General features: G+C 51.9%; 7 protein-coding genes across 7 annotated transcripts; 2 read left to right on the top strand and 5 right to left on the bottom strand.

Annotated features, from left to right (window-relative positions):
* On the bottom strand, positions 1-995 carry J4E88_006929 (uncharacterized protein; the record flags this gene model as incomplete). The annotated part of the gene is made up of 2 exons (XM_049400551.1): positions 1-914; positions 968-995. 2 exons carry the CDS (start codon positions 993-995, stop codon positions 1-3), a joined length of 942 nt encoding a protein of 313 aa, XP_049253499.1.
* Positions 996-1,301: 306 nt separating this feature from the next.
* On the bottom strand, positions 1,302-2,147 carry J4E88_006928 (uncharacterized protein; the record flags this gene model as incomplete). Its single annotated transcript, XM_049400550.1, has 2 exons — positions 1,302-2,116; positions 2,141-2,147. 2 exons carry the CDS (start codon positions 2,145-2,147, stop codon positions 1,302-1,304), a joined length of 822 nt encoding a protein of 273 aa, XP_049253498.1.
* A 458-nt stretch (positions 2,148-2,605) lies between these two features.
* J4E88_006927 (uncharacterized protein) lies at positions 2,606-7,039 on the bottom strand (the record flags this gene model as incomplete). The annotated part of the gene is made up of 6 exons (XM_049400549.1): positions 2,606-3,467; positions 3,517-3,568; positions 4,236-4,368; positions 4,422-5,361; positions 5,783-6,955; positions 7,005-7,039. The coding sequence occupies 6 exons, from the start codon at positions 7,037-7,039 to the stop codon at positions 2,606-2,608; spliced, it is 3,195 nt and encodes a 1,064-aa protein (XP_049253497.1).
* A 3,100-nt stretch (positions 7,040-10,139) lies between these two features.
* Positions 10,140-11,153, top strand: J4E88_006926 (uncharacterized protein; the record flags this gene model as incomplete). Its single annotated transcript, XM_049400548.1, has 2 exons — positions 10,140-10,174; positions 10,223-11,153. The coding sequence occupies 2 exons, from the start codon at positions 10,140-10,142 to the stop codon at positions 11,151-11,153; spliced, it is 966 nt and encodes a 321-aa protein (XP_049253496.1).
* A 2,529-nt stretch (positions 11,154-13,682) lies between these two features.
* J4E88_006925 (uncharacterized protein) lies at positions 13,683-16,528 on the bottom strand (the record flags this gene model as incomplete). The annotated part of the gene is made up of 6 exons (XM_049400547.1): positions 13,683-13,715; positions 13,789-13,823; positions 14,166-14,667; positions 14,720-14,747; positions 15,275-15,735; positions 15,788-16,528. The coding sequence occupies 6 exons, from the start codon at positions 16,526-16,528 to the stop codon at positions 13,683-13,685; spliced, it is 1,800 nt and encodes a 599-aa protein (XP_049253495.1).
* A 625-nt stretch (positions 16,529-17,153) lies between these two features.
* On the top strand, positions 17,154-19,062 carry J4E88_006924 (uncharacterized protein; the record flags this gene model as incomplete). Its single annotated transcript, XM_049400546.1, has 3 exons — positions 17,154-17,159; positions 17,228-18,937; positions 18,991-19,062. 3 exons carry the CDS (start codon positions 17,154-17,156, stop codon positions 19,060-19,062), a joined length of 1,788 nt encoding a protein of 595 aa, XP_049253494.1.
* A 997-nt stretch (positions 19,063-20,059) lies between these two features.
* Positions 20,060-21,206, bottom strand: J4E88_006923 (uncharacterized protein; the record flags this gene model as incomplete). Its single annotated transcript, XM_049400545.1, has 3 exons — positions 20,060-20,827; positions 20,891-21,009; positions 21,068-21,206. The coding sequence occupies 3 exons, from the start codon at positions 21,204-21,206 to the stop codon at positions 20,060-20,062; spliced, it is 1,026 nt and encodes a 341-aa protein (XP_049253493.1).
* Between the last annotated feature and the right edge of the window lie 420 nt (positions 21,207-21,626).

The raw sequence follows: 21,626 nt of genomic DNA, 5'->3' as shown, positions 1-21,626 counted from the left end.
TCAGTCAAAGTAGCCAGGGAAGAGCCATTGGAGCTTCTTCTCAGCCTCTGATCCGCGTCCCTCCTTCTTTGTCATGGCGCCTGCGAATCTCATCTGTCCGTCGAGGTGCTTAGCGAGCACCTGTTCCGTGTGCTCCTCCTTGCTGAGCTCGTTCAGCACCGCGCCAACGAATCGCCTGGCGTTCTCAGCATTTGCCTTCATGTGTGCCATGACCATCTCCACATTGACGTCCTCTGAGCCGTCGCCCCTCCAGCAGTCGTAGTCTGTTGCCATGCAGATCATCTGGTATCCGATCTCAGCCTCGCGCGCGAGCTTTGCTTCAGGCAGAGCAGACATGTTGATGACGCTGCCGCCCCATGAACGGTAGAGGTTCGACTCGGCGCGTGTGCTGAATTGCGGTCCCTCCATGCAAATGAGGAGTCCCTTCTCGTGGAGTGTGATGCCGTCTCCCTCCAGCGCGTGTCCGCACTGCCTGACAATTTTTGATAGCTGCTTATCGAAGGGGTCGCCAAAGCCAACGTGTCCAACCATGCCTCCCTCAAAGAAGGTGAATGGCCGGATGCCCTTTGTACGGTCGATGATTTGGTCGGGGACGACAAAGTCGCGCGGTCGCACTTCTTCTTGGAGAGAACCAACGGCGGAGAAGGCAATGATGGTGCGTACACCGATGTGTCGCAGCGCGGCTATGTTAGCCTGGTTCTTGACCTCATGAGGCGCGAGTTCGTGGTGAAGGCCGTGTCGGGAGATGAAGGCGATGGGAATAGGCTTGCCGGTCGAGGGCGACGGGTGTTGGAGGATAGAGACGGGCGATGATGGTTTGCCCCATGGTGTGTCGACGTCGAGTGTAGCGGCGAGGGTGAAGCCTGGTAGGGAAGAGATACCAGTGCCGCCTATGACGGCAATGTGAACGGGCGCTGTATACAGGGTAAGCATCTGGCCCGACGAGCACGGGACGGAAGGTGCGTACCATCGTAAGTGCTAGGAACGCCAGCCATCTTGCGATATGGAATTGAGACGCGTCTAAACGAAGTGCGAGGCTGGAATTGAGGTTTGAACAAGTTTGGAAAATGTTTAACGCGTAGAAACATGCGCTGAGGGGTGTCGCGATAACATTTTCTGCCATGGCGGGGTGCTCCTTCCCCCGGGCCCTGATGGCGTATGCTTCGGCCAATCGGAGCTGACAGGAGTTACACGCTAGCGGCCTTCTTTGGGCAGCTTTCCCTCACACGCTGCCCATTACTCTCACGTCCTCAGCATTTGGTTGCAGATTCAGACTGATGTTCTCTATTCGTAGCAAGGCTTCACCCATGAATACCCATCCACTCCTCCCTCATCGCCTCCGCCAAGTCCCAAACCTGCCCCTCATCCACCACAAACTTAACCTTATACATCTTCATCTTCTCCACCTGCGCGTCGTCAAATAGCATCGCCATCGCCCCCTTGCAATGCTCATCTCTCTCCTCCTTAGTCTTCGCCTCCGTCACGAAGCGAATCACTATCTTAGCGCCAGGCTTCAGGTCAAAGATGCCATCGAGAGCCTCACGCATTCGCTCCGGTGACTTGGGTATGCCAAACATGTAAGCGCGGAACGAACCGCGGTCATGCGAGACGGCATTCAGGCCGATTTCGACGCTGGAGACTAGTGATTTTGGGAGAATGCCTAGTTTCATCTCGTCGGTGGTGAGGAAACGCTTCATTACTCCTGGGTCGTCGCCGAAGAGGAAGGTGCTTGTTCGGTAGTAGTTCTCCACGAGCTCGCGATAGAAGGGCTGGCCAACGTAATCGGTATTCCAGTAGTGCGCGGGGAAGTGTTGTGCTTTCCATCTGTTGAAGTCGTAGGAGTAGAGCCTCGTTATCGGATCCAGGGTCGTCCGGAAGTGTTCGCGCTCGATGAGCTCGCGGTCTCGTGTGCTGAGGTGGAAGTAGATCATATCGCGAATCTCACGTGGTAATTTGGTCATGATGTTGTTGGTAAGCTGCTGGCATTCCGTCCGAGCGACTTGTTCGACTGCGTGTCTTGTTGATGGTGTGGTGTTGGCGAGATCTTTCTCTAGGCTTGCAAGCTCTTCCTGCAGTCTTGCGACACGCGCTTTGCGTACATTTTCTTCGGAGAGTGCTCTATCATTTGTGTTAGTCTGACAAAACATCGTTCAAGATGCGCATCCACGAGCTCGCTGACGTACCTCAAAGCACGCTTCCGAAGGTGCACGCATGTACAAGCACCCACACCACCAATCTCATCTGTCCTTGGGATTGCGTACATCACGATGCACATACTTTGTCGTTTGCTCAAGATTGAAGAAGATCGCGAAGAGAACGTGTTCCTATTTCAAGAAGTCGTACTATGGTGGTCTATCAGGGTGCTGCTGATCGCTTATTCAGGTACTCACGCCCTGCGTCTGCAGTCTGGACCCTGCATGACTTACGATCGACAGCATACTCCGCTTACGCCAGCCATCAGGTCCTCGAAAACTCTACCCATATATTCGAGGGCAAAACACACCCGTTAGGACGGGAAGGAAAGAAGCAAGGAGCAGACAACCCCATCGCCTAGCATTGCCAGCAGCTTTTGCCAGCTTCAACATAAGGAACTGTCAAAACTGGCTCATTTTCCAATCTTCTTCGACAAACCGCTCTTGATCTCCTCCATCGTGACGTCTCCACGATCAATAGTCACCCCCCACCCAAAATGATCAAAACACAACATGGCCTTTGTACCAGCAGCAGCTAGCCTACGCAGCGTCGGCAGGATAGCTGGAACGACGGTGTCGCATTCCCAGTATTCGGCGTCGTGCGCATTCGACAACCAGTCACGGTTTACAAGAAGGTGTAAATCGATCTTAGTGTCAGCCTTGAAACCGAATAGTGCTTCGAGGTCTGCGAGCAGCGCTCGCCGGGGTTTGAGCGGATGTCTCCCGTACGGAATGGTCAACGGTGCCGTTACCCCGTCGAAGTCGTACTTGTCGCATTGTATGCACAAGGAAACGTTGAGGATGTAGTTGGCTGGTATTACACCAAGGTTTCTCCTATCCAAGCTCCGGAAAGCGCCAAGCCTTGCAAATTGGTCTCGTAGGTCGAACGTGGATGTGCGATAGTACTTTTCGAGCAGCTCTACGGAGAATTCTGGAATGACGTATGCGGTTTTGAAGAGATGACTGTGGGGTTCAACGAAGTAATACAGTGTTTCGCTTCCCTTGGCGCAGGGCTTGCTATCGCAATCGCGATGGTCGCAATGCTCTAGGACGACCGGGGAGTTGGGCAGGAGGTACGCGTAGATGTAATCGCGTATTTCGCGTGGACAGACTTCGAAGATCTTGTCGCAGAGGCTACGGCAAGTGACCTGAGCGTACTTGTTCAGTTCGTTGATGGTGTTATCTTTCTGTGCTTGCAGCTGGGCTTTACGAGCCTCGTGTTGCACACTCTCCTTGATCCACCATTGTTTGAGCTTGACCTCTGTGCGGAGTTGCCTTGATGTATGTCAGTAGCTATGTGTCGCGATGTTCGTGCGGGACTTACTTGTAGCACTTGTCGCGGAGCTGCTTCTCCTGTTCTTCTGGCCGTAACGGGGCTGTCATTTTGGTACGAGTAAGGTGGATTGTAATGTTTACGATTTAGCAAGCTGAAGTAGTGGTTGAAGCGGGGTGTGGAACCGTGTAGTGAGACCAGGCGACCAATGCCGAGGATGCACCCCAATTTGTAGGCGAGGAAAGGAGTGAGAGAAACGGTCGTGCATCTGCCTGGCGACTGAGACTGAGACCACCCGCAATCATTGCGTCATGATGTGGTTCCCTCGCCTGGTCAGTCTTGCACTTTGTGGCCGTTATGGTGGATAATGTCACTTTCACGGAGTCTTTGAAGAGCGCAGGCTTACATTGAGTAGAGTGAATTTTGCTGTGTCTAGATACCGGAGTTGAACCAAAGTAACTATAAAGCTTTTAGAGGAGATGGAAATGCCAAAAGACTGTCTCATCACGGCCTGGCCGCTAAGTTCGCAGAGAGCAACTATGCAACCTTGTCTTCGCTATAGGAAATGATTGAATCGAAAAGAATGTGACCGCTCGCATAAATGAAAGGGATTACCACTGGGATCTCTAGAAGAGTCAAAGCAGAGATGTTGGTATGCGCTTTTGGGAATCGACATCATCGATGTCGCTCATCTGTAAGGTCGTCATTCTATCTCCGGGATGGACAATCATTGGATACTCAGGATGGAGCATTATCCCAAGATATCCCACCCCAGGCGTCGGGGGCGTTCATTGCCCAGGCGTCGGCGGCGTCGCTTCCAAAGGCAGCGCCATAATCAGAATCCTCGAAGGGTTCCCCATCAAGCTCAGCTTGTGTGATGCGCTTCTGTTCGACGTCGACATACTGTAAATGTTAGCTCATAGAAAACCAACTCGCAATTAGCACCTCAAACGTACCTCCCAGAACTCTTTAGTGAGACTCTCGAGTGAAGTCTGACCCCACTCCGAAGTGAATGTGGCGTGTGATCTAGCTTGACTCGCTGTGAGCACTGTACGGACCCGGGAACCCGCGTCTTTCAGCCGTTGGAGAACGGGTAGGATGACAGGAACTACGTTGTGCGACATCCACTCTTGTTGCTCAAGCGGAGTATGTTTTGCGCCATGACGTGATGAGAGCCTGATGGTAAGCGCTGTGCCATGTTTGAAACCGAAAAGCGACTCTAGCTTTACGAGAAGGTGTTTCTGAGTGTTTTTGGTGCCCACATTGTTGTTCTTGCGAAACTTTGAAAACGCTTGAAAAGTATGGTGGTTGCCGGGCACCTTGGTGTTCGGGCGATCGACAAGCTCGAACTTGTAATCGCCGCAGAGGATACTGACATCCACCTTGGAGACAAACTCGACTGGCGGAAAGCCGAAATCCCATACGTCTGTTGCTCGGAACTGGCCGAAGCCTGCGAGATTTCCCTGGAAAGCAAAGCAGGAAGTGCGATAGAAGTTTTCACCCAGTTCGCGGACCATCGCTGGGCCGACGTGTTCGGGCTTCCACCAGTGGTCTGCCCCATCATACGCAGGATCGAGACAAACCTCAAGACCCCACGCCAAGGCACCGTAGTCGGTATGCTCAAGGTTTCCGTGTTCGTCACAATCGATGCTGACATCCTTGAAACCAGTGATATAGCTGTAGATGGTGTCTCGAATTTCGCGCGGGAACGTCTTGTGGACTTGGGTACAGAACTCTAGCCAGTCGTTCTTTGCAAAGGCCAGGAACGCGTCGGCCGTCTTGGTTTTGTCGTCATCAGAGGTCTCTTGGAGCTTCTTGCAGCGGCGTCGCAATTTCTTGACCTTGGTCTTCGCAGCCGCCAGCTGGAGCTCGGTCTTGCGTTCTTGCTTCAGCGCCCTGAAAACTAAGATCAGCGATGGCTAAGGAGCGGTGAATACGACTTACTCGTTGCACTTCACGCGTAGGTGCTCACTCGTGCTTGGAGTTGTTCCTGAAGTGGCCATATTGGTAGGTGATTCAGAATGTGGGTTGGTGAAGGGTAGAAGGAGAGTCGGCCCAAGAGACAGATTAAATAGTAGACCAACGATCAAGGGACAGTCGGTAGCCGCGCGGTGAGGATAAGGTCACTAGCAAGTGAGTCCGTCTCCAAGTGATTGAAGGTAAAAGATGAAGTCGTTAGGCCCTTGATCTCAAGTAAAGGTAGCTAGTAATCTTCCCTTGGCGACTATGGAGACACGCCACCCATTGGATAGCGGAGCCCACAAATCATCGGGCACCCAAGGCCCGCCATATAATCGTATCCTCCTGACACTCGCACAACTCTTTCTCGATTTCAAGAAGCTCATCTCTATCAAGAGGCATGTATTCGTCGCGCTCGTCATCAGTACCGTCTTCTTCCTCATCCTCATCCCCTTCTTCGTCTTCGTCATCTGCTTCGTGCAGTGTATCGTCATAGTACTGTTCAAGCTCTTTCCGAAGCTGTAATTCCAAAGTCAGCTTGCATAGTGATGTCACGGTAAGATCATTCCTTACTTGTCTGAACTTGTCCGACCACTCATCGAGTGACATAGCTGTTTTCCCAGGTATCATCAGGTTGACATGATATCCTGGTATGATATCTTCGAATGCATATCCTTGCCATCCTCGCGATAATCGACAGTCATTCGTGACCATGTGCACAACGAATTCGATCGTCCAACCAGGAAGGTCCGGAAGCAGTTGCCTGACATTGTGTAGTAAGATCAGGAGTCGGTCGTCATTATAGCGCACAACGCCCTGGATGTCATGTAGGTAAATTCGTAATCGTGCCGGCTGGATCCGTAGTGTAAGATCCGCCAGAGCACGGGCCAGAAGTCGCTCGGTTTCCGGCTCGAACTCGTCGTTGCAGTCGATTGTAATCTCCAGCTGGCGGACTATCTCAAGAGCTTTGCAACTAGTACCGGCAGCAACACTGTTGAGGAAGGCTTTGAGGAGATGCAAGTCTGTGCCGAAGTCGAATGTACTTCTTGTGTACCAGTACTCCGCCAACTCTTGCCGTGTGGCCTCGCCAAAATGGTCATATCCGCCGCTGGCCAACAGACCGATGCTGTTGCTGACAAGCTTGAATGCGTCCGAGACACCGAGATCCTTCGATGCTACCACAGGTACGGTATGTTGGCCGTTGTGCCAGGCTGAGGGGCCCACAACTTGCTCATAGATCATGTCGCGAATTTCGCGTGGCAGTTTCAGCTGCATAGCTTCGCATAGCGGGCGGCATTTGCTTTGTTCCACTGCCATCAGCTCCTGCAGAAGTGGCTCTCCCTCAGGATCTTCGAGACGTTGCCTCAGATTACTTTCAAGCTCATCCTCGAGCACCATACATTCATCCTCGAGTAACATCTTCTCGGCCTGAATCTCGTTGATTCTGTCACGTATACGCTGGTCATCTGCCAACAGGACTTGTGTACGGTTCTGCTTCGCTCGAAGGTAATGGCGTAGGCGTTGCTCCAGACTGCAAATGCGTCATTACATTTCCAACACTTGGGATGGCTTCCACTTACGTCTCGCCATCAGATAGCTTCTTGGTGTTCGGCATATCTACGTCTTGCGCGAGAGAGTGTGGCTCTCAGATTGCTGGTGTTGGTGGTGGAGGCTGTGGAGGTGCTGCTCAGTCGACGCGGTCGGTCTTGTTGCACGGAGCGAAGAGTCGCGTTGGGATCCGCTAGCTGAACCCCACGTCACGCGAAGTCACATGGCAATCGACGATAGCAACTTTGGAAAGCCGAGCGACGTTTTGGGGTGTCAACCAGGTGGCCTGGAACAGCTGCGGGGGACGACGCGCCGAGAAGCGCGTGATCACGCGTGAGGTTTGCCCAGACCTGGTTAGCTTCCACGCTACCTAGCTTCCTAGGGAGCCCCCGCATCACATCGGTCTCCAAGCTGTCATGAAGTAAAACCACAGTCGCCAGCCTGAACGACACATGATTTTGATGGATTGGATGTGGATCAAAACAAACGAAAGCAGAACAATAGGTACCCATGCAGCCTGTCGTGAATATGCCTGCGCCGAGGCGCAGGTGCTACATAACCCCGCTCTGCGCCCCTGACTTTCCGCTTCTCATCGCGACGGGTACTTTTGGTAATCTTGACGCTCTATCCTACTTCCGCCTCGAAAAGCGCGCCTGCGATTCATCTTGGCTGCTTCGCCACTGCTGTAAGGATCTCACAACACGAAATGGAAATGTCCGGACGCTCTGCCACAAAGGCCATGAACACCAATCACGAGTTTGCATGTCGGAAGCTCTGCGAGAACGTAATTGCGACACTACCAAGGGAACTCAGAGACATGATTTACGAGTATATCTTGTCTTCAATAACACGCGACGTTGCCGCATTGCCAACAAGCGAGCCAACATCCTCCAAAGGGGGCCCTCGCTACTGGCAAGCCGAGAAAGTTGGCGACGCGACCTCGAAAGAGATACTCGAAGTCTGGTATCGCTTGGTTCGTTTTCACATAGGCCAGGATCTGGGTTATCTCGAACGCTTCCTTTCGTCTCAACCAGCACCCTTGGACACAACCCGCCAGCTGCTTGTCACAAAGATCAGTATCGCCTTCGACCTCAGAGATGTGGGAACTCACATGCAACCCTCGGGAGGAGGGGTGGTGAGGGACTCCGCATCCCGCACACGCATGCTGGAACGACTGGAGCACCTGTTCTTGTTGAAGGAAGGCGCCTCCATCCATGTCTATGTCATTGTACCCCATAACTACACCATACTCGCAAGGACACCAGATCGATATGCATATCACGAAAGAAAGGTATTGCGTGAGTTTACCGCCACTATAGCTGAGGTACTGTCGCGTTTGGCGGCTGCTGGATACGGCCTTTCCACCGCCATCATGCTATCATCAACATGGCCGAACAACGGCTCACTCTATGACTCGGTTTCGGAAAAGTCGACCAATGATACGCGAAGTTGCTTTTCCACTGAAGATGGCTCAAATCTGGTATGGCTGTAAGTGTCCGGTTGAACATGGCGGTAGGCTCTCGGCTGACAACGAATAGGAGACGCACACCACCTACTACTTCACGCTGCCAATGTCACGATCCAACTGGGATGACATTTGCGCCCCGCGCATGCGTGTTACAGTGCCAAGACGCTATCTAGATACCCGCGCTGCTGCCTAGCCCCGCACGATGTCAAGTCGTCCTTGCGCACCATCTTTTCGCACCCCAAGCAGATCATCACCACCCGGACAGGAGCACACCATGCGTAAAGAAACAACTGCTGAAGAAGTGAAGAAGCTGTATCAACAGGCTCTTGCGTAAGTCCCGACGATCCTCGCCCATCCGGACTAGCATTGACGCAAACCACCAGGGCCCGTCAGCATATCAAAACGCGATATACCTCTGGAGAAAATGAGGCGACCAGAAGAGCCATGGAAGAGATGAGAACCTTCAATAGCTATGGACAAAATGAGGCCGCCACGCGAGCCATGCAAAATTTGAAAATCTTCGATACCTATGGAAGAGCGTCATGCAGGTACATGTGCCAAAAGATCCTCATTTCGCTGCCCCCAGAGTTGTGTGACATGATCATCGAACGCGTCATAGGCCACAGTCGCAGGGGCGTCGCAGCGGGTGGAACTTGCGAGCCCATATATGCTTATGGAGACCATCAACCAGCCGCGCATTACTGGAACGTCGAGTATGTCGGAAGGACCATGCTGGCGAGGATGATGGCTGTTTGGTACCGCATAAACACTTTCAATATACAGTGGCGCCTCAGATCCACTCTGAGGCGATTCCTTAACGAGGACGCCCCTTGTATACACTCCCCGCGTTATCAGCTGATTACGAAGATTTGTATCGTCGTATCTCCAGATTTTCTAGCGTTCGACCCGAAGAAAGACCGTCCCAGTACTATACTCTATCGGATGTATTCTCCTCGAAGCTGGGAAGAACAAATTCGAGATCTCGAGCTACTGTTTCAGTTGCGAACCGGTGCATCGATACTCATTCTTCTTGAGTATCTGGATACCTCGGCGATGCCCGATGATTGTCAAACTACTCTCCTCTTGGAGGGTACGGCGCCCATGATTGAGTGTCTGTGCCGGTTGAGAAATGCTGGCTACGTTGTGGGTGCTAGCGTTGCTGGTTTTGGAGATTACCGCGGCTTGGTAGACGAATTTCAGTATCGTCTAGAAGAGATGGATACGTTGGAGCAGGAAACAAACTGCATGCCTGTGAACGCCATAGGTATGGCTTGGCGGTGAGTGCCCAACCCTTTACTAGCCTTTGGCTCCCAGCTGACATACATTGGAGGCCATCACCAGTGAAGGCTCACAGATTGTAATGCGCGCTGTTGATGTTATGCTTGGCTCGTCGGTATCAGGTCTCGTCACGCGTCATCCACGTGCTGGCAGGGCCGTGACTGCCCCGGCGTCCGTTTGCGCTATCTAGTGCGCAATCAACAACAACCACCAAACTTTGTCGCGCTTCCTTACAACCACAGCTAGCACGCCTATCACGTTAAGCCACCACCGAGAACCTCGTCCCGTCACTCGCTGAACCTATCGCGACTTTGTGTGCATCAACGGGAACTTCCACTGTCCCTCCCCTCTCATCAGATCGACGAGCAAGGCTTCCATCAGCATCCCCTAAGAGAACGCCGTTGTGGCCACTACCGGGGTCATGAGCTCCGGTAATTGGCGTATTGAGGCCAAAAGGTAGGCTTGCTTCTGCTCACCGCGTGCACAAGGCTGACATGTTGACAGGACGCTCAACACGATCGCGAGTCTTAGCGAAACCTTCAATGACAAGGCGGCCAAACTTGATCAGATGAAGAGAGCGAACCCCAAAGCGAGGCTCATTCGAGAGAAGCAAGCTCTGAGGAAGGCGAGAGGAGATCTACACCTGGCACGGACCAGCTTCACCGATCAGATAGAGGCTCAGGCTAAGGCTCACTGCCGCCCTTTCTGCGAAGCTGTCCATCAACGACTACCGCAGGAACTACGCGACATCATTGCTCGGCATCTTTTGACCGAAAGCTCTGTCACTTTCCTCTCCAGCAAGGATAACAAGATCTCTTTCGTCAATGGCCTCTCGACTTTACGACACGCTTTCGAGGAGGAATACACCGGCATCGGACTGCACGTGGATATCATACGTGAGCTGATAAATCAAGACGCCCGTTTCGATTTTCGCGCTCGGTACGAGCTACTGGGCAAGGTCTTCGAGCACTACGCAACCGACGAGCGCGGTGGCCTCGATCTTACTTCCAAAATAGGACGGTTGAGTTTGTTGGTGACAGAGCATCATTTGAAAAACCGTGAGGTTGTCCTCACTCGCCTTGAGGAACTGTGCAGACTCAGCAAAGGCGCCAAGGTTTTCTTTATCGTCGAGACCGGTCACGGTACGAAGGCTCAGACCATCCGCAAAGTGCGACGCGTTCTGCGTGTTCTCTTCAAGCTGCTTCGACGCCTTCATAAGCTCGGTATCCACATTTATGTCGTCGTCAATCCGGCGTATTCCGCTTCACAGGTCAAGAACGATAGCGGTGACACCTTCGCGGTCATGCATGAAGGTCCCTGGAGGTATGTCATGACGCCAGGTAATGCTACATTCACGGTTGAAGGCTTTGAGAGACGTCTTAGATATCTCTTTGGAACATACGGAGAGCGCTGGGATTCACGATTTCCGCCTTAGGATGGGTGAGTTGGGAGGCTTCAGGCCATCATGACGGGTTGTGTACGATAGTTACAAAGCTGAATATAGTCAGTAAAGCAATTTTGTATCGCAGTCACGGTTACAAATCACAGCGCAGAGCAAGTCGGTGTCTACTATATTGTATCCCGTAATCACATCAACACAACGTGCCCACAGGCTACGTCCTACTAGTGACCCTCTTGGGACAACCCAGTATGGTAGTCGTCTCGCATCTCAATAAACAACCCACTAACACCCCTTCTAGATCATCGTCGTCGTCACAGGTCCCATCTCTTTCCCAAGTCCACCAACTCCAGTAGTCACCGGAGCGTGTATTGTCTGCATCGTCGTCATCATTGCTGTCCCAGTATCTTTCATTCTTTCACTGATAACAGTAGTCACAGTAACCTTTATCGTTCTTGTAGAGCGCACCATAGTCGCACCATCCTTCAGGTGAAAGCTTCCCTTCTGCAAGAAGATTATGAGAAAAGCTGCGCCTGTGGCTGTACCAGCTAGTATGATGAGGAAGCAGGATAAGGCCATCGCGATGCGAAAAGTATCGCTAAGCCACACACGTTTCCACAGGGGCGGCGGTGGGAGGCGGTATGGGAGGTGTTTGGGGAAAGATGTTGGGGCTTTGGCTTGGGTTGCGGGTATCGTTGGGTTTGGAGTGGGTGACGCGCGTTCTTCATCAGAGGCACTATCGCTAGCCTCCTCCCAAGAGTCTCTTGTTGACGCGTAAAGTGGAGGTGGAGTTGACGGATGGGTGAAGCCTCCAGTGTCTGGAAGGCTGATCTTTTCGTTGTGGCTTTGCGTGCTGGACATGATACGAGTGAATAAAGTCCTGGATCTAAGGGCTTAAGCTAGTAATGTGGCTTTGTGGTACGATAGTTGTGATTTGGGAAATACAGATGCTTGTCTTGCGAAAGGTGCGTTGGACTAACGATACGATGGGTCGTGTAGTGAACACGCCCAAAGACTGTAGTTACACAATGCCGAACTACATCACAAAGAAGGCCTGACACCGATAGCCGTGCTGAGAACACTGCAGTATGTGCACCGACACCACCGAAGTATAGATCGCTACATATGAGACGTTCGAGTCGTTATTCGTGCTACTTATGTTGAAGATCATCATTCCAAAAAGATGCTAGCTTTGACAGCCACATGTTCAGCATTAGTAGAACGGCGTCAACTCTGCTGCTGTCACTAAAGTTCAAAGCCTACGCATGCGCAGACGAACAGATCCTACACGTAAATCCTCCCGTCCATGGTACACACATCGCCCGCTCGAACTTCCCATCTGCGAAGCAATTCCCTCTGCACTCCTCTACAGAAGGCCAACTACCCTTCTCACTGCAAATACTTTCCACAGGCTTCACCGGCGTCTGTCGAACCGGCGCTTCAAACGGCACCGTCTTCGTAGGCGTCGCACCGATCGTTGTTGTCATAGTCGTTGGATCTTGCGTTGTGTGTACTGGTGTGGATGTAACAGTAGTCGTTTGGTAGACCGGAGGTGGCTCGTGAGGACATCTTGATAGGCCGATCTTGATGCCGCCGAGTAGGGCGGCGATGAGTAGGGCTGTGATGAGTATAGTGCAAGTGGGGATAAGAAATCTCTTCTTGGTGAAAAATGAGTGTCGTTGATAGAATGGACGTGGGGGCAGTTGGGCTTCGTCGTCATGGGGGAAGTAGGGGTGGTTGGGGTCGATGTGGTCGGCGGGGACGCCTGTGCGTTGGGGTGCGATGCCGGAAAGCTCGATGTTGGGTCGTTGAGACATGTTCATTGGTATTGCTGCGCTTTTATGGGCTACTGGTTCGCTGTATATCGATGTTGGTCTTTAGTAGGCGGCGGGCAATAGGTTGCATAATGAGGAGGAAAGTGGCAGAGGACGTTATGTAACTGCTTTGACTACAGTGAAAGAAAGGAGGCCAGCGAAACATCATGATCATAGTGCAAGCACACTGCTCCAAGATTACACAATGGAAGTTTAGGTCAAATTACGGCAAGAGATGCAATATCGCTGTCATGTTGATGCGTAGAGCTGACACTTCACCTATTAGTGTCGCATCAATCAGCTCTTCATCAGAACTTAAATAGACTTGTAGCCCATTATACGTCGATGGTCTTGTAAAGATGTACTCGGTTTACTATCGCAAGACGACCGTGCAAGCACAGTTATGACGTCTCATCTACATGATCTCGAGGAACATACTTTTTCCAGTCCTCTATCAGCAGTCTCATCGTATCATCTACCAATTTCGGTATTTCATCTGTGCAGTGAATGGAATGTCTTGTCCCTTGGAAGTCAAACCAAAACCGATCTACCTTGCAACCAGTCATTGCGGCCTTTTCAAGGCCTATTGCGGTGATCGGACAAGCATGACCACAAAATCGTCCCAGTCTATTACTTTGACATATTCCATAAAATTGATAATCAAAGTTGTTCTTCTGGGCCCATGTAATGTCCATCGCAAGAGCAGTTTGCCAACACACCGAGAAAACTCTATTTTCAAGTGTATCTGCCGCTAATCCCTCGAGACATTGATGTCGAAGTACGGCTAGAGCGACGTCCATGAAGAGTTGATCGATCGACTTCTCATAATCGACTGTGACGCGCTGATCAACACGAACAAGACCGAGTAAACCGTAGATTTTGTCGAGCGGATCTGCACATCCATTGTCGATATAATTTTCCAGTGCGGCGGATATGTCGAAATGTGTGAATCCACCGGTTCTTCGCAAAGAACTCTTGCAGATGATATTATACGAGGCTTTGGGTACGGAGTGCCAGAGATAGTGATCGAGGGTTTCGAATCGACACTCCCATCCACGTGTGTCATTCACAAGCCAGACGCCTTTCACAAGGACCCTGATCTGCCTCGCTAGTATGAACTCTTGTACAATCCAAAGTCTTCCGAAGTATTCATTGTGAAGGATATAAGCCAACGCTGCTTGTTCTCCAACATCCTTCCATGCACATGCAGCATCGTACATGTTATCGAACTTACCGCATCCGCGTTCGGCGAGAAGTTCGGGCGGCGCGCAGGCTTTCTCAGATCCGTCGCCCAACCAAGCAATAACTGACGTAGCTTTGCTGTAGATATCGCTCATCATCTGCACCTGATGGTTGCGCTCCGAAATAGTCCACTGGTTAATGCATATCTGATCAATCCACAGATATTGATCTGAGGGCGTCTTGTCGCGGCATTTCCGGAATTCAGTGAGAAATCTGAAAAGATTGTCTCGGATCTCCAGCCTTCCGTCCGCGATGTAGATGGCATTGCTTGATGGTGGACCCCAGACATAGGATAAGGCTGTATACGGCGGGGCTTTTGAGATTTCGAAGACGTCGATATCCAGGCGTATAGTATCGTCGTTCTCCAGCGGATCCAGGAGCGTGACAAGACGTATCTGCTGTGTCGCATAGTCTAACGGCTGGTATTCGTAGTCGGCAGTCGTCGAGTTGGCTGCGGAAGACATGTTTGCTCTACGGCTGCCTTGCACCTCGAACTAACATGTTAGTACGTGTCATGTATGCGCGACAAGCACCCGTGTCACCTACCAAGGCACCATGCAGCAGACAAAGTAGACTTGGCGTACGATCAAGCCTTGGAAAGACCTGGGGACTATGTAAGGTTTGTGGTGATCGCGATAAGGAATTAATACAGCATATTGAATGTAAGCGGGGAAGATGCGCGTGCCAGCATGTTGCTGACTGCGTGGGCTGTGCAGATGTCTGTGGCTTGCACGATTGAGAGTCTGACCAATGAACAGTGAGGCGCCCGAGCAAGCGCTAGACCTTATCAGGCTAGTAGCTTCAGGAGCATGTTGAGCAGATGGCAGTGCAGTGACTTGAAGGACACCGAGGACTAGAGTCAAATCAGATCAGCGGGTAGTACACTTAACTCAGGTTAGCGATCGTGTGGACATAAATTTGATGGGTATATAGCGCCTTGGATGGGTATCGCATGGAATCTCTCAGAGCTCCAGAGCCAGGAATACCAGTTTGGTGTAAGGAAAAAATCCCGCTTTCTTTCGACCTTTGTGTTTCTCGGGACTATGAAGACCAAGACAGTCTGTAGGCCTTATCCGTGCTCTCTAGGTATCATTACCATACCGATCATCGGTGCCACTGTTGCGCCTACGCCGGGTCTCGGTGCTTCGATCATCGTTGCCTGGGGCCGGCTCTGGACGTCCATTGGCTCGCGCCTGATCCTCAATGATGTTTCCATGGCTCCCAGAGGACCGTCGAATAGGGCGTGAGTTGCCTCGGCGTGGTTGTCGTGGAGCATTTTGCGGGGGGCGGTTGCTACCGTCGTTGCTACCAGGTCCTGTAAAGCGTCGAGCTCCGTTAACGCGGTCAGGCGGAAGCTGGTAAGACGGGCCGCGCCATCGCGAACTGTTGCGCTGCCCGTTGATTGCTTCGGCCTGGCTGCTGTCTCGAATCGCGGGGGCGGGTGTGAGCATGCTGATATCGGTCTTTGCGCGCTTGGTAGGGGCTGTCCTCATTGTAGTGTCACTGTCAGGAGCTCGGCGCCGAGTGACTCCATGAACACTTCGTCCTTGTAGACCTTGGTCCTAGAACATTGTGAGCTTTGACCTCGACAACTACTAATATTCGAAGATATACCTGAAGCTGAGCACCCTGTTGGCGATTTTGACTAGGCTGCTGATCCTGCTTCGTCTGCTCCGGGCGGGTCTTGTCGTCTGCATCTTGGTGAGTGTGCTTGTCCTTGTCAAGGCGTGCCTCCAATTCCTCAATCCACATGTCCTTGGGGGTGCTCGTGCTTTGTTTCTGTAGTAGTCTTCGATTGCGCTTCTTTAGAATCGCGTTGAGGACGTCTTCTCCGATCTCCCCGCAAACTTGGATACGGGAGTCGTGTGGGAGGGGAATAACGTCTAAGACATTTCCAAAGGCGCCCGTCTTGGGTTGGTATGGGCAACCTACTTCTATGTCATAGACGCCTTTTTCTGGGGTGCACGCGACCTTACTACCCAGCTCTTCGTCCCAGCAGTAGAATTCTGCATCTTCTGCTTTCTTGAGACCGAAGCAATCCACGCGGACTTGTATGGGCTTCGATAATGGTCCGCGTCCTCCGGAAGTGCCGAGCTTTAGGACCTCAAGTTCGGTGGTGTTGTCGATGACGATACCGTATCTCGTCTTGAAACAAAACCAGCCAAACTGCGTCTGGACAGCATTGGGACCATTCGCTTCGCAAAGGACCACATGAGGGAAGTTCACAATTGTGCCCCTCTTGTAATTATCCTTGTCGACAGGGGCGTGATTGTTCCATCGTGTTTCCTGGGATTCTCTCCGCCGGGGCCCGCCGGTTTGTTCAGGCCCAGAGACTTCTCGTGCAGATAACATCATTGGCGCGCTTGACTGTCGATGCGCGATTGCGGAGCAGACGTCGTGACAAAGTTCTGAGAGAGGGTATACGCCGCTGGTAGAGCCGCCTGAAGTAGCGAGCGCTTAGATTGGTCGGCGCTGGATATTGGACTTCCGCAGTGTAGGATTCTGCGCTGATATGGCAAACAGTTAGCTCGCTGTGTTCATGTACTAGGGGGTATCGCTGGAGCTACTTCGGTCGTGTGGTATCGTGTCGCTCTCGGAAATGGCAACAGCTTGCCTATGAGCGAATTCTTGGCGTTGCATAGTGAATAGGGCGGCGGAGGGACACCGCGCACATTCCACGCTCACCTAGCCTGTAAAGTATTCTACGTAGTCGAATCTGCGCACTCTCTCCGTAATCCTCTGTCCTACAACAACTTTCTCGCCTTAATATCAAACTCGTCGAGAATAAGACATCCAAACGTGGCGACTTTCGTAATTTGACGATCGACGCTTTTACTCGACATCCGGCTTACATTATACCACAAACTCCTGAACATGTCTACCACTCAGGGTGTTTTAAAGACCGCGATAAGCCTGTACAGGGCGGTAGCGGGCTATATTCCTCTCCTCCGTCACTGCGAAGGCAACATTCCCCGCGATAATGGACGTACCGGTGATGGCGCTGGAGGACAGTCAATCTTATCTAAAATCGACATGTCGTCATTGCCTACCCAGCTTCTGATCACCTCCGTCCAGTCTGGAAGAAGCAAATACGAAACAATGCTGGAGCTCCGGTCCAAGTCGGACTCGATCAAAGCGGATATCGCGATGGTGAAGTTGAACGAAAAAGACGCCCGGTCGACAATCCAATGCAAAGAGGCGGCTATCGAGAGGATAAATCATCGGATGCAACATCCGAGTGGCAGTGGAGAAACGAAAGCCCAGCAACGTTGCCTGAAGGTCTTCTCGCGCGAGCGCGACGCAGCGATGAAGACCAAACGAGAGATGCAAAGATTGGTCAAATCGCTTACGAAGGAACGCGATAAGAATCTTTGCTTATTTGCTGAAGTCGTGATGGAGCTCCAGGATACGTTTCTTTTGCCAAAGGAGAAGGGTGATCCTATCATATCAGAGCAGCATGGGCATGATATCGTCCAGGAAGAAGTGGTGGACCAGATACAGGAGCACGGACAAGCCCTGATACAGCAAGACAGTAATATACCAGAAGTGAACAATGTTCAGTCGAACAATTCGCCAGGCGCCGCCCAAAGAATCGAAAGCGGCAACTCTCCCATCCGTACCCAGCCTGTAGAGGCTTCGCAACCCGACGTCCGTAGCATTGTTCTCGACGATGGCTGTCCTGATCAGCAAGCCGAGACCCAGTCCATCAACATCACTGCTGACAACCATGATGTATCGTTGGACCCGCTAGTGGAAGACAGGGGTGGCTCGCCATCCATCATAACGAGTTATTCTGCTATCCACTTCGAAGACCCGCAAGAGGTGCAGGGTATGGCTGAACCAGGAAATGATGTCGATGCTGATGGTCGGACAGTCGATGAAGTGCAAGAAGTCGGAATCGAACACGAGACCGGAGAAGCACTTCCCCACCAAGATCCGTATGTCAAAAGTTCCAAAGAAGAGTGGGATAGGATTGAGCAGGCCATCAAGAAGCTTGAGCGATGTGAGAAGAGTTATTGGGAGAGGAAAGAAAAGTTCGAACAGCACTACAAGACGTTTGATGAAAAGCTGGATAATTTCTGCTCGAGCAACCCACACTTGAGTAGAGGGGATGCAGAACAGAGATTCGGTGCAGCCTTCCTCAAAACGGGGGGACATCTCCGTTACTACTTGACGGTAGGGGAAGAATGGCTGAAGAAAGCCCGACTTGAGGCGAAAGAAGCAGGGGTCCATGACTGCAACTCATGGGACCAGGAGTCTGGCTTCCTTTCAGTGGCGGGTGAAGGTCCGGATCCAGAAGACACTGGATATATGAGCGATACTCGTGATCACGAAGTGGTGAAGGAGTGGCTGCAGATGCCTGAGGGCCCAGAAATCATGCAGCCTTCTGAGTTCAAATTCGCGACATCGAAAGTGAACGTCGATCCTTGGGAGAGCCATTCCACAAGGGGGGACTCAAGCAAACGGAAGAAGATAGACGAAAATGTCGACACTTGGGAAGTTCAGCTCTCCAAAGCGTACTCAAGCAAGCGGAGGAAGATCGATGGGAATGTTCCTTGGGTGGCGCCCAACGACAGCAATGATAGCGCATATGGCACGGCCAAGGAGGACAGGGGAGACCAGAAGCAATCGCAAAGCCCAAGGCAGAGACCTCGCGCAAGGGCAGAGGTAGCCCGCAAGCGACGTGCCCGATCATTCGACGCGCTTCCGGGTCACAAGGTTGTCAAAGAGATGTTTTCCGACATGCCTGTAGAGGATCACAGCGTGAGTGTTGACCCCTCTATGATAGTCGATACCGAGTACTGACAATTCCACAGGTCTGGATGAAGCGAGATTACCGAGAAGACGTCATCATGGTTGATGACGAAACGACCGACGACGAGACCTGAGAGACCAGGTAGCAAATTGACGAATTGCAAACATCGAAATCGGTGGAGTGGGAGGTGATGAACCTGCAAATGAAGCAGCTACACGCAGATGCCGGATGTAGCAAGTCGAAACCGGAGGCATTGGGTACTTCATCCCACTGGCAGCAGCGACACACGTCACCAGAGTCGCCACGCTACACAACAGCAGAGACTCTTCCGGTACATATGAAAGACTCGTATAGCAACGCGTCGAACGCGTCGTTGATGCGGAGGCGGAAAGCAGATGAGAAAAAGCTGATGCAAAGACATCGGCGAGGGCCGCCCGATGCAAAGAGGTTCTTGGAGATGCGATACTTCTCTCTTTCCCCGATGCAAAGACAACGGGAGGTACTCCAAACAACACCGCCAGACAGCTCGAGAAGCCACTGGACAAAGTTCAGGGCGTTTAGTACGCATGCAAAGACATGCCGCCGATGCAAAGATATCGCGGAAGAACTTGGTGCAAAGACATCGGGGATGAGCTCGGTGCAAAGACATCGGGAAAAAGTCCGGCGCCAAGACATCGGATAACACAACAGCCGAGAGGCCTGTGCACAAACTTCATAACCCTCCACACTACAGAAGACACACAGCACAAAGACTAGAGCGCGGATTTGGCTCGAACTACGGACTGATCCCGATTTGCGCTGAGTCACCACACACAATTACAGTACTGCGGTGACACGCCGGACACCCCAGCGAACAACATCAAAGCCCTCCATCGCAATCACATCGTATACCAACCGGGCTGGAATAGACGTAGTAGTAGTAGTACCTTGTACCAAAGAAGACATACAGCGCGCCTTCGCATGAATCTTTACACAAACAAGCCACCTATTCGGCCCACCTCCTTAAAGCACACCCTCCTGCCCTCCATCCTACTCCCCATATCTCCCAATCAAATCCTTCATAATCCCATAAGATCTGCACCACCATCAAGTCAGCAACAAGCCCTCCCATCCCTCCCTCCAACACAAACTTACTTCTCCCTAAACCTATCTCCCCCATGACAAGCACTCGCATGCAAGTTCATATAAGCACAGTAAAGCTTTCCTCTATCCTCAAACCCCTCGACCGGCTCACTCTTCCCCATAATCTTCACATACGCATCCGTATACTCTTGCCGACCCAAAATCTTACTAGGATCCCCGCGCCAGATCGCAATCTCCATCTCATGGTGCGCATAGTATGCACAGGCGTCGAAGGCGTAGATTTCGCCTGTTGTGGTGTCGGTGCCGATGTTGCCGTCCCAGAGGTCGCCGTGGATTAAGCTGGGTTTTATGGTGCGGCCGTTGTCTGTGAGGGGGTTGAGGAGGGCTGGTACGACGTGCGTGATTAGGCGATCGGTGCATTCCTGCAGGTCTTTCCAGGGCCAGTTGATGGAGTGATTGAGGTTCATGGCGCCGGCGAGGAGCTGGATGAAGAAGTCTTTCCAAGTGTCTTGCCAGGCTGTTTGCTGGGGTAGGTTGCCTTGGCAGGTGTTTATGTGGAAACCGAATTGTCCGGTTGGTGGCGCGCTGGAGAGGTGGAGTGTGGTGAGTTTCTTGCATAGTTGTTCTGGGTTGGGGGGTTGGGTGGTGTCCATGTCTAGGAAGGCGCAGAGGAAGAAGTAGGAGTCTGGGGTTGAGACGTTGAGTTGGCCGTATGCAAGGGGCTCGGGAACGAAGGTGGGTGCGGCTTTGTAGAGGGCACACATTGAGTTGTATTCGCCTTTGAGCATGGCTTTGCCTTGGTCGCCATCTGCGCACTTTATGAGCGTTAGCTGGGTTGCTACCAGAGTACCTTTTTATCGCCAGGAGGTTGTAAGTACCTTCAGGAAGTATGATTTTGGTGGGGCGTCTGCGCGTGTGGTTTCTATCTTTGCGGTGACTGTCCATTTTGATGCGCCGTGTCTGTTGCAGCTGTGGACTTGAGTACCGAGAGGTAGTTCTGCTCTACGATTAGTAGCTACCTAGATATATTACGCAGTGAGATGTATGATACATACTGTCAATGACGACCTGATCGAGTGGGAAATCGCCTTGGACGGATTTACCACAGCTTGTTCCCCGGGTGACCAAAGGAACTCTGCCTAGTGACTCAGTGGGCGGCTGCCACTGCTCTACTCCTTCTGGCGTGATAGACATGACCGATTTAAGTAGTTTTGCTTGTTAATCCTTTGAGAATACGGAGTTATGCTGGGGAAGTCCTGCGTGTTTCTATGCTACAACGGTCTGTGAAGGCTGACACTGGGTGTTCGCGCTTATGACCCATGACTACGTCGTCATAATTGGAATTCATTCACAATAACAGGGGCGCCCTTGAAGGTTTCAGGTACGTATCTTGTGGTTGGATGAGTCATGTGCATAGGCTTGTTGTCGGCTCGCGCTTTGTTCAGCATGGGCTGTACTACATTGAATACCTGCAGTCACCGAGCTAGCGATAATTTACATATAGTCGAACGACGACCTGGGTATCTCCCATACGAACAGAAAAAATGCGTTTACCCTATCCCGAAATGCTTTTGAGATGCAAAATGACCCTCACGCCCAAATACGCCATGCTAT

This window comes from Alternaria novae-zelandiae (genome assembly GCF_023758075.1).
Source record: "Alternaria novae-zelandiae strain BMP 2774 chromosome Unknown scaffold_14, whole genome shotgun sequence".
NCBI classification, from domain to species: domain Eukaryota; kingdom Fungi; phylum Ascomycota; class Dothideomycetes; order Pleosporales; family Pleosporaceae; genus Alternaria; species Alternaria novae-zelandiae.
The sequence above is the reverse complement of the archived record's forward strand: the minus strand, read 5'-3'. Positions and strand labels throughout refer to the sequence as shown.